We start from the raw sequence: 17,055 nt of genomic DNA on the forward strand, positions 1-17,055 counted from the left end.
TCTATGTCACCTTAAACCAAGTTTATATTTTATCATGTTTGGATTATTCTGATCTTTATGGAATTATCTAATTCCAGTTTTTAACAAATTCATTTTAGGCACAATTGACACATTTCATTACCTGAGCCATAACGTTTATCTTGTACTTGCTTTATGAAATAAAACTGCAGTTACTCCTTGTTATGCAGCACATAATTAAATTCTCCTCTCAGGGCACCTGGGTGGCTCAGTTGGTTAAGCGACTGCCTTTGGCTCAGGTCGTGATCCTGGAGTCCCGGGATCGAGTCCCGCATCGGGCTCCCTGCTCAGCGGGGAGTCTGCTTCTCCCTCTGACCCTCTGACCTTCTTCCCTCTCATGCTCTCTATCTCTCACTCTCTCTCTCAAATAAAAAAAAAAAATCTTAAATTCTCCTCTCAGTGATAACAGGCCACATATTTCCAGTTTAACCTTATATCTACATTTCTTCCATAACTTTTGCTTGACTTCAGTTTTCTTAATATTTCCTACATGTTAAACTCCTTTCTGCGTCTAGGCCATTGACTATTTAGGGCTCTGACTATTTAGATTCAGGTTTCACCTGTTCTATAGAACAAATTCTTAATTAATCTAGCATCTAATATTCTTTTCCTTTCTTCATCCCCATCCCACAGAAACTCAGAACAAATAGAAATGTTCCCCCTTTATTTTATTTTTTAATTTAAAATTTTTGTAGAGGTAATACATTCACAAGGTTTGAGATTCCGAAAGTGTGAAAGAGCCTCACAGTGAAAGGTCTCCCTCCCACCTTTGTCCCCAGTTCCCTTCCCCAGGAACCACCAGGGTTAATCATTTCCTGAGTATCCTTCTGGAAATATTCATATACAAAGAATATGTTTTTAAACCGTGTGGTATATGATCATTTCTTTCCTAGATCCTTTTTGAAATCCTTAAGAACAAGGGGCGCCTGGGTGGCTCAGTTTGTGGAGCATCTGCCTTCTGCTCAGGTCATGCGGGATCGAGCCCAGAATTGGGCTCCCTGCGTGGCAGGGTGCCTGTTTCTCCCTCTCCCTCTGCTGCACCCTCTATTTGTGCGCGCTCTCTCTCTGTCAAACAAAGAAATCAATAAATCTTAAAAAATAAATCCTTGCGAATAAGAGCAATAGCAATATTTTATCCTTAAATTTTCTAACAGAAAAATGGAGAAACCAGTTCAAGTACTGAAATTATTGGTTTTGTGGAGATAGGCAAACCAGAGTGTTTTGTTTCAGAGCATGTTTTTTAAGCGTGTCAAAGAGAATTCAAAGAAACAGATTATTAGTGGTAAGGGAAACCATGGCTTGAAAACAAAAAAGAATTTAGCCTTTGTTGACTAATTATTCCAGTAAAGTGAACAACTCCCAAAGTGGATAGCGTAGATAGTGTCTGCTTTTAAAATTCAGAGAAAATAATGTCTTCCTAGAGGTGTGGTGAGGTTGTGAGTTAATTTTCAGAGTATAGGACTCTTAAATGATCTATGAATCATACATACAATTTGAATTGACACAAAGGAGCAGAAAAGGCAAGATTAATGGAAGAAGAGTATGAATAATTACTGGATTGGGGAATAAACTGGATTTTTAAATTTTTTAAAAAGATTTTATTCGTTTATTTGAGATGGGGGAGTGAGAGAGAGCTGGAGCAAGAGTGGGGGTGGGGTGGGCAGAGGGAGAGGGAGAAGAGTTTCTCTGCGGAGCAGGGAACCCGAGGCGGGACTGGATCCCAGGACCCTGGGATCACGACCTGAGCCGGAGGCAGACGCTTAACTGACTGAGCCACCCAGGCGCCCCATAAACTGGATTTTTTAAAGAAATGTTCATTACCAGTAGAATGCAAACTCACATTCATAGCTATTTTTTTTTCAGACTGATGACTCCATTTGTGTGCTGCTTTTAGTCTGTGGGCTCAAAGTGTTAAACGTATTTATTTTCAGCATAGGCATGAGTTTTTTACATTGAAGGTTGGTAGTTCTTAAATATTGTCCACTCTAGTAAGTTTTTAAATGTAGTGAAGAGTTGGAAAAAGTTCCCAATCCATGCATATGTATCGGTATGCTTAAGATCTATAAAATAAAGGAAAAGAAGCTTGGGGATATAAAAAGTACAACATAAGAGTGAAACAACAGTGAAGTTTGGGGGACAAGACAAAGTTCTGGATTCCAGCATTTTAGCTTGACTTTTTAACCAACTGAGCCACCCAGGCGCCCCCAGCCTGACTTTTTAAAAGAGGAAAACAAAACTGGATTGTGTGATCCAGTCATGCTCAGTATCTAGAAATTTGGTAGAATTGGATAATAGTATAATTTATTAATTCTATTAATATTAAAGTCCTACTATATTTCATCTTCTACACGGATCATTGAAATGTTAGTTATTTCCCTTTCCAGGTAACTTGATGTATTACTTAGGATAAAGCTGAGCCTTAGTTTAAATCTAATCTCTTCTATGTATTACCCATGTTATCTTGGGAAAATTACTTACTCATTTTGAGCTTTAGTTTCTTCTAAAAACATGTATAATAGTATCTGACATAGATGATTACTGTGAGGATTAAATGAGTTTAAAGGTATGTTCGTATGTGTGTGTGTACATATGCATCACTTTGAACAGTGCCTGGCAGGTCCTAAGTGCTATATGAGTACATAGCACATAGCAAGAACCATAGGAGTATTTCCTATGACTATATCATCATCATCATCATCATCATCATCATCTGATGTCCCACTGTCCAACCTGGATCAGTTACATGTAGCTCATCTATATTTGGTTAATTATTCTATGTTTCAATTTCATGTTCTTCTTTCCTTTTTTAGGAGGGAAGTGTAGGATTCAAACTCTATAAGAGAGAATTTCCATAAAGGCTTATTTCACAATGAGATAGGGGATGAATTCAAGAGGAACTATTCATTGTTTCCATTATTAATAAAAACTGTAGTATGATGATGACCAGATAGAGAAATATAAAGACAACTAAAATAGACTTTTGAGGGGCGCCTGGGTGGCTCAGTCGGTGAAGCGTCTGCCTTCGGCTCAGGTCATGATCCCAGGGTCCTGGGATCGAGTCCCACATCGGGGTCCCTGCTCAGTGGGGAGTCTGCTTCTCCCTCTCCGCCTGCAGCTCCCCCTGCTTTGTGGTCTCTCTCTCTCCCTCTGACAAATAAATAAATAAAATCTTTAAAAAATAAAATAGACTTTTGAGTCATGTTGCTTTCATCAATAAGAACACATTGAATAAGAAGAGATACTAGGAATATAAGTACTTGGAAAAATAATTCAATGAGCCCACACTTAATTCACAAAATTTTACTCAGTTTTTCCTATACTAACTGTACTAATTCTCATACAGGTGAGAAATTCTGTGAACCTAATCAATGTGGTAAAGTACTCAGCCATAAGCAAGAACATGTTCCTCTTCCAAAATTTCTTATTGGGAAGATAGCTTATGTATGCACTGAATGTGGGAAGGTCTTCACTCAGAAGTCACACTTCTTTGCACATCAGATTATTCATTCTTGGAAAAAAACCCTGTGAGTGCAATATGAGAAGCTTTCACCCATCAGTCAATACTCAGGTTGCATTGGCGAATTCATACAGGAGAGAAACCCTATATATGCACTGACAGTAGGCAGGCTTTTATCCCAAAGACACACTTGGTTGCATTGCAAAGAATTCATAGTGGAGAGAAACCTTCTGAATGTGTGAAATCTTTCACTTCCACATCACAACTTTATGAACATAGGAGAACTCACACAGGAGAAAAACCCTATGTGTGCACAAAATGTGGGACGTTCTTCTCCAAAAGATCAAATCTCCTTGCACACCAGAGACTCATACTGGAGAGAGAAGTTATATTTGTCCTGAATGTGGAAAGGCCTTCACTTGCAAGTAAGTCTTGATTACACATCAGAGAATTTGTACTGGTGGACAAACCTTATGAATGCAGTGACTGTGGAAAAACCTTTACCTAGAAGTCTCACCTCAACGTGCATCTGAATGTTCTTACTGGAAAGAAACCCTATGGATGTACTGAATGTGGAAAGGCCTTCAACCAGAGGTCAAACTTATTTATACATCAGAAAGGTCATATTAGAGAAAAGCTCTGTGAATGGGGTGATTGTGAAAATCCTTTCACTTTCAAGTCCCAGCCCCATGAGCATCAACAAAGTCACACACAAGAGAGACCCTACCTATGCAAGAGATGCGGGAAGTCTTTCAACAAAAATCCAATCTCCTTGCACACCAGAAAATTCATACTGGAGAGAAATCCCATACATGTCCTGAATGTGGGAGGACGTTCACATACAAGTCCGTTTTGATTACACATCAGAGAATTCATCCTGGGGTGAAACCTTATGAATGTGGTGACTGTGGGAAATCTTTCATAAGTAAATACCACCTCCAGCAGCATCAGCAAATTCACACAGGATAAAAATCCGATGTATGTACCGAGTGTGACAGTACAAGTTTGAGTTACTTACTCAAACTTGACTTCTTGGTGAAGGCCTTGTCACACTCGGTACATACATCGGGTTTTTTTCCTGTGTGAATATGACTCAGCCATCAGAAAGGATGAATACCCAACTTGTGCGTCAACATGGATGGGACTGGCGGAGATTATGCTAAGTGAAATAAGTCAGGCAGAGAAAGTCAATTACCATATGGTTTCACTTGTTTGTGAAACATAAGGAACAGCATGGAGGACATTAGGAGAAGGAAGGGAAAAATGAAGGGGGGGGAATCAGAGGGGGAGATGAACCGTGAGAGACTAAGGACTCCGAGAAACAGACTGAGGGTTTTGGAGGGGAGGGGGTGGGGGGATGGGTTAGCCCGGTGATGGGTATTAAGGAGGGCACATGCTGCACGGAGCACTGGGTGTTATATGAAAACAATGAATCGTGGATCACCACATCAAAAACTAATGACATACTGTATGGTGACTAACATAACATAATAAAATAAAATATTTTAAAAATGCAATGACTGTGGGAAAGGCTGCATCCAGAAATCAGCTTTTGGTATGCATCAAAGTATTCCCATATAAAAGCACATCTGTTTCTGCAATCTGAGAAAACCTTCTCAGAGAGGTCAGATCTAAATGCATGCTATGGAGTTCCTGAAGCAAAACAACAACAAAACAAACAAACACATGAGGACATTGATGAGAGAAGCTGAAGAGAAAACCTTCTAAGAATGAATCAGAGCAGCATTTTCCTTCTTTGCACATCCTCATTCAATGGAGTAGGCACTGTTGGGGCCTCACCCAGATCTTCTTTACTGGCCAGAGCACCCATCCCCATCTGTTGCAGCGAAGCGCTTCTACCTGTGACTTTCTCCGGAGAATTGCCCTTGGCTGTGACCATGGTGCCAACATGCCTTGAGACGCCTGGGATGTTACACTACCCTCCTGGGGAGTAGCCAACGATGGACTTACGTAGGAATACAAGAGCCCATGTTCCTGCTTCAGAGTAGGACAACTTTGCAATGCAGTTGATGCTGCAGACACTCCTCTCCTTCCCACACAGCTTTCCCATGTGTCAGGATAAGGTTAGACTTTTCATGAAACCACACTCTTGCAGTGACTCCTCCTTCCCTATCCTGCTTTTATTCCCTTACACATTTCATCTAAGGAAGACACTGAATAATGTGCACCCAGATGCCTTTCTTAGTGTGGACACATATAAGGACACCTAACCTAAGATAGCATCATAGAATTCATGGAAACAGAAAACAACTGCTCAAGTTGGATGCTTTAGGAAAAGAATTCCCGTAAAATATTATAATATAAGTCGATACCAACTGATCCTTTTAAAAATAATCCTTTTTTTCTATCTGGGCCTTCTTTTTTTTTTTTTTAATTTTTTATTGTTATGTTAATCACCATATATTACATCATTAGTTTTTGGTGCAGTGTTCCATGATTCATTGTTTGTTCATAACACCCAGTGCTCCATGCAGAACGTGCCCTCCTCAATACCCATCACCAGGCTAACCCATCCCCCTACCCCCCTCCCCTCTAGAACCCTCAGTTTGTTTTTCAGAGTCCATCATCTCTCATGGTTCGTCTCCCCCTCCGACATACTCCCCTTTTCTTCCTCTCCTGTTATCTTCTTCTTTTTCTTTTTTCTTAAAATATGTTGCGTTATTTGTTTCAGAAGTACAGATCTGTGATTCAACAGTCTTGCACAATTCACAGCGCTCACCGTAGCACATACCCTCCCCAATGTCTATCACCCAGCCACCCCATCCCTCCCACCCCCAACCACTCCAGTAACACTAAGTTTCTTTCCTGAGATTAAGAATTCCTCATATCAGTGAGGTCATGTGATACATGTCTTTCTCTGATTGACTTATTTCACTCAGCATAACACCACTATCTGGGCCTTCTGCTGCAAGGGCTGAGAAGCTTCCTAGAGGCTCTCTGGTTCGGTGGAGAGGATCTGTGAGACACACTCTTAGTCTCTTGAAGGAGCCCTTTGTGTGACTGAATATTCTGACATTTCATCTTCCTAAGGTTTTGGTAAAACTTTGTTCGGTCACACCTTTTTCACTGAGCATCCTTCTTTGACACTGACTCTCTTAATTTTAGTGTGGGTTGCCATCTAGATAGGCTGAGAATTTTTTTCTCTTAAGATTAGATTAGATTTTAATTTTGCTTTAAATTACAACAGTATTAAGTGACATTTTCAAAGGAGAATTTCCTCACAAATTAAGGATTTCTTTATCAAGAGTTTCTCTCATCTTTGTCATATACATACATATTTCAATACTTAAATAATACTTAACACATTATTTTTTTGTCTTACAATGTTCAATTTTATTCAACATTATTTTCTGATTGACCCAAGCTTTTGTAATTATTATTATAGCTGCATAAAATGTAGAAGTTGATTAAATGATCAACAGTGATATATTATTAAAGGGAACACAGCCTATTTTTATTCAACAGAATGTTTCCTGATTTGTCAAGATAAATACAAACATACTTCAGTTGCTCAACAGAAACTCTTACTGCATGCATATATGCAAGTACAAATTTGTTTATTTTTTAAAAAGTTTATTTATTTGAGAAAGAGTGGGGAGAGGAGCAGAGGGAGAGGAAGAGAGAGAATCTCAAGCAGACTCCCCGCTCAGCGGGGAGCCCAATGCGGGGTTCAGTCTAATGACCCCAAGATCATGACCTGAGCCAAAATCAAGAGTCAGACACTTAACTGACTGAGCCACCCAGGTGCCCCATAAGTTAAATGAATATACTAAAACATTCATGCACATAAACACCAGAGCACATACCCATATGAAATATCAGGAAGCGAATAAATCAAAATGTTAATAGAATTTATATTTAGAGGATAGAGGTTAGAGGTCATTTTAACTTCCTTCTTTCTATGATTTATAGTGTATAAACTTCTGTCATGAATATAATTATTTCTATAATAAACAAAACTAAAATAATGGAGTCTTACCGACCACATGACCTCGAGCCCCTGTGACAAGGAGCCTGCCCCAGAGGTGGCAGCATTCACAGGAAGGTCTGAAGAAGGGAGCTGTCGGCCAGGGTCTGGCTCTCTCGTCATCTTCCTGTTTACAGATTCTCAAGGGGAACTTTTAGTGGGAAACTTGATCTTAGCTACAGTGCGGCAAGGGTGGAGGACACATTCAGGAGACCTAGTTCCAGTCCAGTGCTGCCACTCACCATCTGAGAGGTCTGGGAAAGTCATGTTTTTTTTTCTCAGGCCATTTTATTATCTTTGAAAGGAGGACAAACTGGAAGGGCCCTGGAGACTCTCGTCACCCTATTACCCTGCCACCCCCTCAGTTCCAGAGAAAAAGGATTTTTCCACCCTAGATCAGGATAGAGGAGAAATCAGCAAATCCCCAGAGATGGGGGGTTGGGGGTTAGAGGAGGCTCTGGTGGGGATTGGTTGAGCATCTACAAAGAGGCAATGGACAGTTCAGGGCCTGTGCTGGGGTTTGGGAGTAAGGTAGTATCTCCCTGCCTAGGGCTACGCTCCACCTGGAACTATCCAGCAGACACCCTCTGCAGGGAGCCATCTCCCAACTCCAGCAAGCGTGGGGCTACCCCTCCCATCCCACCTCTCCTGCATCAGCTGGATCATGTTGTCCACTGAAACACACAAGGCTCTGGATGTGGGACATCAGCCACATGGTGCTCACTCTCTGCAGGAGGGTGGTGAGCTGTCCCGGGGGCAGCAGGCCCAGAATCTGCTGCTTCGGCAACTCACCTGCCCCTGCCCTAAGGCCCTGGTGACCAATACTAAGTATTTCATTCAATTTTCACTGCAACCCTGCCAGCTAGAGGACAATGATTATCATTAGGCACAGGGGAAGCAGCTCAAGTACAGCAGTGCTAGGTCATTTGCCCCAGGGTCACACCGCTAGCAAATGGAAGGACAGGGAAATATTTAAGCCAAGGCCAGCTGACTCCAAAGTGTCCACACCCTGTGATACTGAATCCCATACAGGGTCAGTTCCCAATATACAATAGTCCTATTTTCTATTGTCTTCAAAGCACTCAAGCTGAGGAGTGACAACATCTCAGGCACATAAACTGAGCTTTTGCATATTTCGGTGCACATCCAGGGCAATCTCCATGGCCCTCTCTCTTCTGACAGAGATGAAAACTCAAACTCACCCTCCGCACCCCCTTCGTGGACACTGGAAACCAGGCGTGGATCAGGTCCCCCAGCGACCGACCAACTCCGGACCGTTGATCTTTGGTCACCTCGGGTCCCCATCCCTGGGGCCATGCCTGATTCCTCTTGCTGCCAATCATTTACCAACCAGCAGAAGCCACCCATGGCTGGACTGCAGGGACTGCCAGAGGACACCTCAAAGTCCCCAACTACTGGCATGTCCCAGGCTCCTCATATCATTAATCCAGTGATGGCAAATCACTACATGCGAGAGACAGCCCTTATCTGCTTTCCACAGGAACTTCACATAATGCCCAACACAGGCACGCCTGTGCCACACCCCCAGCAGGCTTCCAATCATCAGTCTTCCCAGACTGCCACTCACGGACCTACACAGTTTCTAAAACTGACTTATGGAGAGCTCAAACACTGACCATTCCTGAAGGATGTTATGGCTCCCACTCCAGAAACCAAAGCAGTGTCCTTCACAAAATCACTGGCCCTCGGGGCCTAATAATATGGCTCCACATCCCCACAGACATAGTGATCTAAGTCAACAAGCACTTATTTCATAGCTTTGGTGGGTCAGGAATCTGAGCACAGCTTAGCTTGGTCCTGTTTCAGGTCCTTTCATGTGGCCATAAATGAGGTGGCAGCCAGGCTTAGGAACTCATCTAAAGGCTCAACTGGGGAATGATCTGCTTCCAAGCTCATTTATGTGGTTCCTTTGGGTTTTTGGACCACGAGCCTCAGTTTCTTACTGATGGTTGGAGGCCACCTTCAGTTCTCTGCCAGACAGGCCTTTCCAACATGTCAAGTTGCTTCACCGAAGCCAACAAGCAAGAAAACTGGTTAGCAATTGGGGTGCCCGGGTGGCTCAGTCGGTTAAGCGGCTGCCTTTGGCTCAGGTCATGATCTCAGGGTCCTGGGACCGAGTCCCACATCAGGCTCCTTCCTCAGCGGGGAGCCTGCTTCTCCCTCTCCCTCTGCCCGCCACTCCACCTGCTTGTGCTCTCCCTCTCTCTATCTCTGTCAATTAAATAAAATCTTTAAAAAAAAAGAAAAAGCCTGTTAGCAAGACAAAAGCCACCATCTCTTGTAATCTAATCACAAAGGTGATATGTCCTCAATTTTAAGGCATGCTATTGGTTAGAAGTGTTACTTAAGTGAAGGGGATTACACAGACCATGAATATCAGGAAGCATGAATCATTGGAGGCCATCCTGGAATCTACTTACTTCCCATAGACGATGGAGAAATAAGGACTCCAATGCAGAGATCCTATACCCCTTCCCAAAATACCATTCCTTAGTCAGTGCAAAAGAATGACAGTTTCAGACATGAAATCTTTAAGAGTATTCCACGAACTTACTCTATTTGTGGAAAGGACTAAAGGAAGTATTCTAAATAAATGAATACTAAATCAGGAGATAGATCTCAAAATAAGAGAACAAAACAATGGTTAGCAATGACTCGTGTAAAATACACGCCCTTGGGTATACATTCATATAGCTATAGTTAAATTATGATGATATGACTGGGGATTTTGGATTAAAATGTTAAGGAGGTTTTCTTGAAGCAGAATTGACTTAGCCTCAGAAAAATATAGTCTCCAAATAAGCACCTTAAATTTCTCTGGAAAAATCCAGAAATGATATTCTTCATCTTGCTGAGACAAATATGGAGGAGAGAGCAATTTCCCTTACAAAGAAAGGTCTAATTATATTCTGATCAAATAACAGAGAAAACAAATTAAATCATGTCTGTTAGAAGTAAAAATGTATATAATGAACAATTAGTAAGAATAAAAATTTCCAAACTAATGAGGTAAGGGGGAGGGACAAAAATGAACAGAAACTTCATTGAGCTATTAAGAAGAAGAAAAGGATAAAAGTTGTATTTAGGAAATAGTAAAATCAACAATAAGCATAAGATGAGAAAGAGAAGATTATCATAATTATACAAATTTAAATGGACTGAATCTCAAGACATAATGTGGGATTAGGGCAAAAAACATATACAGTTACAAGAAGTGTATCTTAAAAATAAAAACACAAAATAAAGATTTAGGCAAAGATACACAAGGTGAGTGGCAGCAAAAGGAAAGCAGCAGTGGTGATGTACTTATCAAAATAAATTCAAAGTCAAAAGCACTCAAACAAGGAAACAAACAAAAAAGGAAACCAAAAAAAAAAAGACAAAACAAGGAGAATACCTAATGCCATTGTGCAAAATGGCCTAAGATATACACTTTAGGATGCCCCTCCCCCCCAAAAACTACAGAACCACAAGGAGAAATTTATTTTAAAATATTACTGCATTTATTCTATCTGTTTTATTTTTATTTTTATTATGTTCAATTAGCCATCATATAATAAATACATCGTTTGTTTTTGATGTTGTGTTCAACAATTCATTAGTTGCATGTATTCTATCTTTTTTGTAATATAACAGCTGACATAGACAAAAAAAATCAGAGTAAAGAAACATCAATCATCAAACTAGATTGAAAGCCGTAACCATGAGTAATCTGTACCTAACAGAGAATATATTTTCTTCTCTTATATCCATGTAAGTTTTATAGTTCAGTGGAGTATCTGAGCTACAGAGAAAATCTTGAATAATGTTTACCAGTTCAGATTCAACAGGCTACATTCTCTGATCATAGTAAAATCATAGTTACAAAAAAAGAAAGAAAAGACAATCAAACTAGTTAGAAACTTAAGAAACTTTCCTCTGTAGCTAGGATCAAAGTGAGAAACCAATTCCGAAGTCGCACCTTTCATACCAGAGTTTAGGAGATATAATAACCACATTTAGAGGAAAGTGTATAGCCTCAAATCCTCTACTATATATGTAAAAAAAGATTGGAAAAAAAATAACTGAGTTAAGAATCTGATTCAAGAGATCAGAAAAAGAACAACAAAATCCAGTAAATATATGAAAGTGAAACACCAAACACAAAAATCAAGAAGTGGCAATTAATAAAAATGAAAGTTAAAATAAATAAAATAAATATAAAGCTAGGGAATAAAATAAACTAAAAAGCTAGTCCTTTCATATAATTAATTATATGGATTAGCCCTGGAAAATCTGATCAAAATTAAAATACAATATTAGTAATAAAAAAAGGAGACGTCGCGTCAGGTAGGTGGGAGTATCAATTGAGCATGGTGGAATATGAGGTATAAGTCTCGAACAGCATACCTAACCATTTAGGTAAAATGTGTGAGTCCCTGGGAAAAAAAGTAATTATAAATTCATGAAAAAAATCCACAAGGGACCAGGGAGTAGAGAAAAAAATAGGACAAGTGTTCAAGTCTGTCGTTTCAAACACATCAGCACCCACAAGCAGCGTTACCGGACACACCTCCATGGCACAGGAGGCCTGGCTGGGAGCCTGATCAAAGCAGCTACGGCAGAGGTCCCAGGCTGCTTCTGGCAGCCCTACAGGTATGAAATGTTCGTGACCACATGGGGCTTCAATGTACAGGGCAGGCTGGAAAGGACAGACCCAGAGCAGTGTGGTTGGGGGGGGGGCGGGGGCAAGAGAGGATGTGATGGGCAGTGCTGGGAGGTGTAGGGAGGAGGGAGACGGACAGACAGGGACTGGACTGCGGCAGGGACCAAGGCTGACAGAAAGAGCTGGGACCTCATGGGACAGCAAGGGGGTGGAACAAGATGGGCAGGGGCAGGGGCGTGACTCAGTGCCCCAAAGTGGAATTCTCACGGAGGACTATCCCACACTCACCTAGCTCCCATCCCATTTTTCTAACACCTCTGGCCTGCGGAATAGTAATAATTGTACAGAAGTTGATGAATTGGCTGTGCGCTAATCAGGTGTCAACTACATATGTGATGGCCTAGGATAAGGGACGGCAGGGAGCAAGGGTCATTGGCCCCTCCTCTACAAGGTCACGTCTCCCCCAACAGAAGAAAGCCCGCCGAGCCCTAAGTGGGCATCACTTCACAGCCACTTCTGCATGTGCACAGTGGCCTCCCCCTAAGTACAGTTGCACTGTCACCCACCACCATTAAAGGTCCGAAATCAGGTCTGTGGCCAGAAGAACAGGTCTGGGGTGGGGGGAACGGATATTAAAATTCCTTGTTCTTCCAAAGTTTGTTAACAAAACTCTGGACGGTGGGGGATGAGGGCAGGGCAGATCCCCTGGCCCTGCCAAGGTTCAGGGAAGAAAAAGACAGACGGATGGAAGAATGGATGGACACAGAGGGGAATTCTGAGGCCCCCTTCCCATGGAGGGGTTAACAGAGGCAGGAGAACAAATGGTGAACAGAGAAGCACAGAGAAACTCTAAGATGACCTAAGGGGGGGGGGGAAAGTGGTTATAGGAACAAGGGTGTGAAGAATTCATTGAACGTCTCCCTTGCACAGGGTGTTGGGTACAGGATCTCAGGCACGCAGGGCTCAGCTGTCGACTTTGGAGCGCAGGTCAGCGGTGAGCGGGTCATGCTGGATCGTCTGGTGAAGCATCAGGGCCAGCAGCCCTGCCCGGTTCATCATGGCCGTGCGCACCTTGTGCTCCTGCTCAACTAGCTCTTCCAGCTTGTGCAACTGTGGGAGGTGAGTGTGAGAGGGGGACTCCAGGAGGCCAGCCCCACCTTCAGCCCCAATCAGCACCGTAGCCTACCGCACGAATGCGCTCTAGGTCCACCTCGGCACGCCTCAGCTTCTCCCAGCAGTAGTGGAGGTTGCATAGGCGTTTGGGGAGACAACAGAAGTTACCAGTGACCTCAAAGACATTGTGCACTAGTGGGCAACCGCACACCTCATCGTCTGGTATCTGTGAGGAAGAATGAAGGATGACGTGGCATGGAGGAGGGGAGAAATCTGGAGTGATCAGGCAGGCACTCTGAGAGGAATGGAGGATGGAGGGCAGTTGGGCAGGAAGGAGGAGAATGGGGAGTGAGCCGGCAGGGGGGGAAGAGAGGAATTCAGGGATGAGGTAGAGAAGAGGAGGCAGAAGGGGGGGTGACCTTGCATGGAGCATGAAAGAAGTTAAATAAGCAGGAACGGAGGCACGGAGGTGATCAGGCAGGGAAGGCAGAAGAACATAAAGAGATCAAACAGGAGTGGGAGGAAGGATGGAGGGGAGGTCTGAGAGCAGTAGATGAAAGAGGCCCGGTAAAGCATGGAAGAAGTGAGGAAGGGAGGGTGGGAGGGATAGGGGCTGGTTAGGGAGGGAGATAGGCTGGTTAGGGATAGGGAGGAAGAAAGGATTTAGGAGATGACAAGCAGGGAGAAGATGACTGTAAGACCGGCCGAAGAATGGAGGGAAGTCCGAGAGTAAGGAAGAGAGGGAGGAAGAGAGGAATGTGGAGCAGTCAGGCAAGGAGTGGGAAAGGAATGTACAATGGTCGAGCAAGGAGAAGAGCAGACTGGGGAATGGTTATGCAGTGAGGAGCAAAAGAGGGAGGGAGAGAGAAATGCGGGGGGGTGGGGGGTAAGTCAGGCAGAGAGAAAGCAGGGAATAGAAGGTAATCGGCCAGTAAGGAGGGGGGAATGTGGGGTGGTCAGGAAGGGAGAAGGGGACACATGAGGGCTGGTCAGGAGTTATGAAGGCAGTCAGGCAGAGGGAAGAAAGAAATAGGAGGCAATCAAGCAGAGAGGAAGAGAGGAATATGGCGGTCAGGCAGGGAGCAGGGGATGAATGAAGGATGATGAGGTAAAGAAGGAAGAGTCACCTTGGTATCTCTTGAGTGCTCAGGGCACAGCACCTGGAGCCGTTTACAGTACCTCTTACTCTTTGGGTTGTAAACATCACAGAAGAGCCTTGTGGCCCTGAGAGGAGGTGGAAAGTGAAGTGCTAAGGGTCAGAAAAGGGGGGTCCCACCCTGAACCCCTGCCCATATTTTGTCCCTAAGAGCACCCATACCCTGCCCCTAATGCACACACCTCTGCCTCTGAGCCCACCCACATCCTGCCCCTGATCTTGCCCGCCCTGCTCCTGACCCTGTCCACATCATGCCTTTCACCTTGACTAGCACCCACACTCACCCTTCAATGCAAGTGGGGTACAGGGACCCGAAGGACGACCTGCACTCATACTGGGAAGAAAGGGTACAAATGGAAGGAACTGTGGATGTACACAGCATGCCTTCCCATGACAAAGCCCCAAGCAACGCATTTGTCCCTGTGGCTCCTATACGCCTGCCTGGCCAGCCGGTGTCCCCCCTCACCATTGGCTGATACTCCAATGTTGGCCCTCATACTAAGGATAGAAGAGAAGCATAAACAGGTAGAACTATGGATGTGTGTTGCATTCCTTTCTACAACAAACACCCAGGCACCAAACCTACCCTCCTTCCCACTGATTCCACCCAGCCAAAAACACCTTTGCCCCATCTGCCCCCAGCCAATTCCCCAACCTTGGCAAAACAGCTTTCCATGTGGCGCAGGGCAGTATGCATGCTGACTGACTGCCCACAGGAGACACAGAAGATCTGCAGGTTTACGTTGTTACTGCTACTTTTGTTGGTCTGCACAGGACAGTGGAAGGGCCAGTGAAGCAGTAGAGGGGTGAAGGACAGGGCAAGATGCAAGATTTCAAATACCTTCCTGCTGCACCCCACCCATTCCCATTCACCTCTTCAACCTTGCACACAGCCTGCTGCTTGCCACGCAGAATTATGGCCTCAAGTTCATGGAAATGGCACTCCATGTCCTTCAGGCGGGTGTGAGTGTCCTGCTGCTCACGGTGGATGCGCTCAAGCATTTTTTTGCCATGCTCCTCAGCAATGCAGGGGCTCTTCTGCCACTGCTGGATGCGCTGGGGCAGAATCTCATAGATGCGGCTGGAAAGGGAGACAGCAAGAAATGTAATGGGACATCAAAAGAAGAAATTGATGAGTGACTGAATGGTGAATGTACAGAATAATGAATAGTAGATGAGTGAATGCCGGTGAATGGGTGGTTGAATGGGGGATGGGTAGATGGGTGAATGACTGTAAGGGTGGATGAGTGGGTTGGTGGGTAGAACGTGTATGGAGGGTGTTCAGTGGGTGGGTGGCTGTAAGGTGGATGGGTGGGTGGCTGGCTGGCTGAGTGATGCGAGGATACATGGGAAGAGGGATAAATAGACTTTTGGATGGCATAAATCATGCCCTACTCCACACCCTGTTGCTTAGCTTCACTCACTCAGCTGCCAGTTTCATGCCACAGTCGTCTGAGCAGTACTTGGAGCCTGGCCGGGTGGGATACACACAGCCAGGTCCCAGGCACTGCCGCAGCAAGGCTAGACCCTTGGCATCTGTCTTGTCTCTGTGTTTCCACTTTTCCGTGAGCTTTTGCTTCTGCTTCTTCTCTTTCTGTGGGACAAGAGTGGTCAAGGCAGGGATAGGGGAGTTAATGTCAGCTTGTCATCTTCCTAACCTTGTACCCTTGCCCTGTATTCCATTCCTGACCCCTGTCTTCATGCCCCGCCTCATTCCACCATTTCTGTCACCTTCCACTCCACCTTTATCTTCAAATTCTCCATTTTCTTCACATTCACTGCTGGTTTCTGCAGCGCACGATCCAGGAACTCCTCAGTTTCACTCATCCAGGGCTGTAGGCCAGGAAAATGCCAGCCGGTCTTCCCAAATCGTTTTGTAAATGATGTTGGGACACACCTTGCCTTTGTTCTCCTCATTGATGACCCTCTCTGCCTTCACTGTCCACTTCTTTCCACCCAGGGTCCCTGACATACCCTCATCAGGCTTTGTCAAAAGTCCCCTGTGCAAAAGCCCCGGCACAGGTTTCGGCCCTGAGGCAGGTCCTTTTCAGACAACAGCTGGGGTGTAGCTGTTGTCAGAGAGGCCTCCTTTGCTGCCAATGGCACTGCCAGCATCTGGGACAGCCTGGACTTCTGCAGTCCACAGCAGGCAGCTGTGACCGAATGGGCAGTGGCCAGTGTCACTATGGCAAGGTCTTTGAGGGTATGGCGAGCAAGAGCTGAAGGGAAAACCCTTGCACCTGCTCCACTCCCCCATCCACCCTGTGTCCTGGACTTACCAGAGACCAGGGATTACAAGTAGGGTTCCTGTGCTGGTGGGAGGAGGGTTCTGGGTTGGCACCAAATGAGTGGGACCAGACTTAACCTGTCCCACCACTCCTGGTCCCACCTTCTGGCCATCCGGCCTGGGACTGACTGGCACCACTTGGCCCTGCTTGCCCACTTATCCAGACACACTTGGGTGGTCCATCTCAACCCACTCTGCCCACCTGAATGCATAAGACCCTGCCCATCTGCTCAAAAAAGCTAGACTACACACCCTTACCCTCCTTGGTCGACTCAGCCTGCCCCACCCTTCAGGACACACTTGCTATCCTGTTTACCCTGCACCATGGACCCAGACAAACCAACTCTGCCTAGCCCACCCAAACGTGCAT

At 44.5% G+C, this 17,055-nt stretch overlaps 1 protein-coding gene across 1 annotated transcript; it reads right to left on the reverse strand.

The window, feature by feature from the left end:
- Positions 1-13,092: 13,092 nt before the first annotated feature.
- LOC114216737 (CXXC-type zinc finger protein 1-like) lies at positions 13,093-16,225 on the reverse strand. The gene is made up of 8 exons (XM_088028822.1): positions 16,130-16,225; positions 15,823-15,986; positions 15,272-15,479; positions 15,054-15,164; positions 14,683-14,732; positions 14,368-14,466; positions 13,316-13,475; positions 13,093-13,239 (listed from the first exon to the last, which is right to left on the reverse strand). The coding sequence occupies exons 1-8, from the start codon at positions 16,223-16,225 to the stop codon at positions 13,093-13,095; spliced, it is 1,035 nt and encodes a 344-aa protein (XP_087884948.1).
- Positions 16,226-17,055: the final 830 nt, after the last annotated feature.

This window comes from Eumetopias jubatus, unplaced genomic scaffold (assembly GCF_037043125.1).
Source record: "Eumetopias jubatus isolate StellerSeaLion01/CBP00866 unplaced genomic scaffold, mEumJub1_p1.0 scaffold_11, whole genome shotgun sequence".
In the NCBI taxonomy this organism is placed as follows: Eukaryota; Metazoa; Chordata; class Mammalia; order Carnivora; family Otariidae; genus Eumetopias; species Eumetopias jubatus.

Excerpts from the sequence above, each read along its gene's own strand:
- LOC114216737 (XM_088028822.1), bottom strand. The coding sequence starts at position 16,225 with ATGAGTGAAACTGAGGAGTTCCTGGATCGTGCGCTGCAGAAACCAGCA. Across the intron at positions 15,480-15,822 it reads GGCATGAAACTGGCAGCTGA|CCGCATCTATGAGATTCTGC; the intron begins GTGAGTGAAGCT and ends CTCCCTTTCCAG. Across the intron at positions 14,733-15,053 it reads TGGAAAGCTGTTTTGCCAAG|TATGAGTGCAGGTCGTCCTT; the intron begins GTTGGGGAATTG and ends CTTTCTTCCCAG.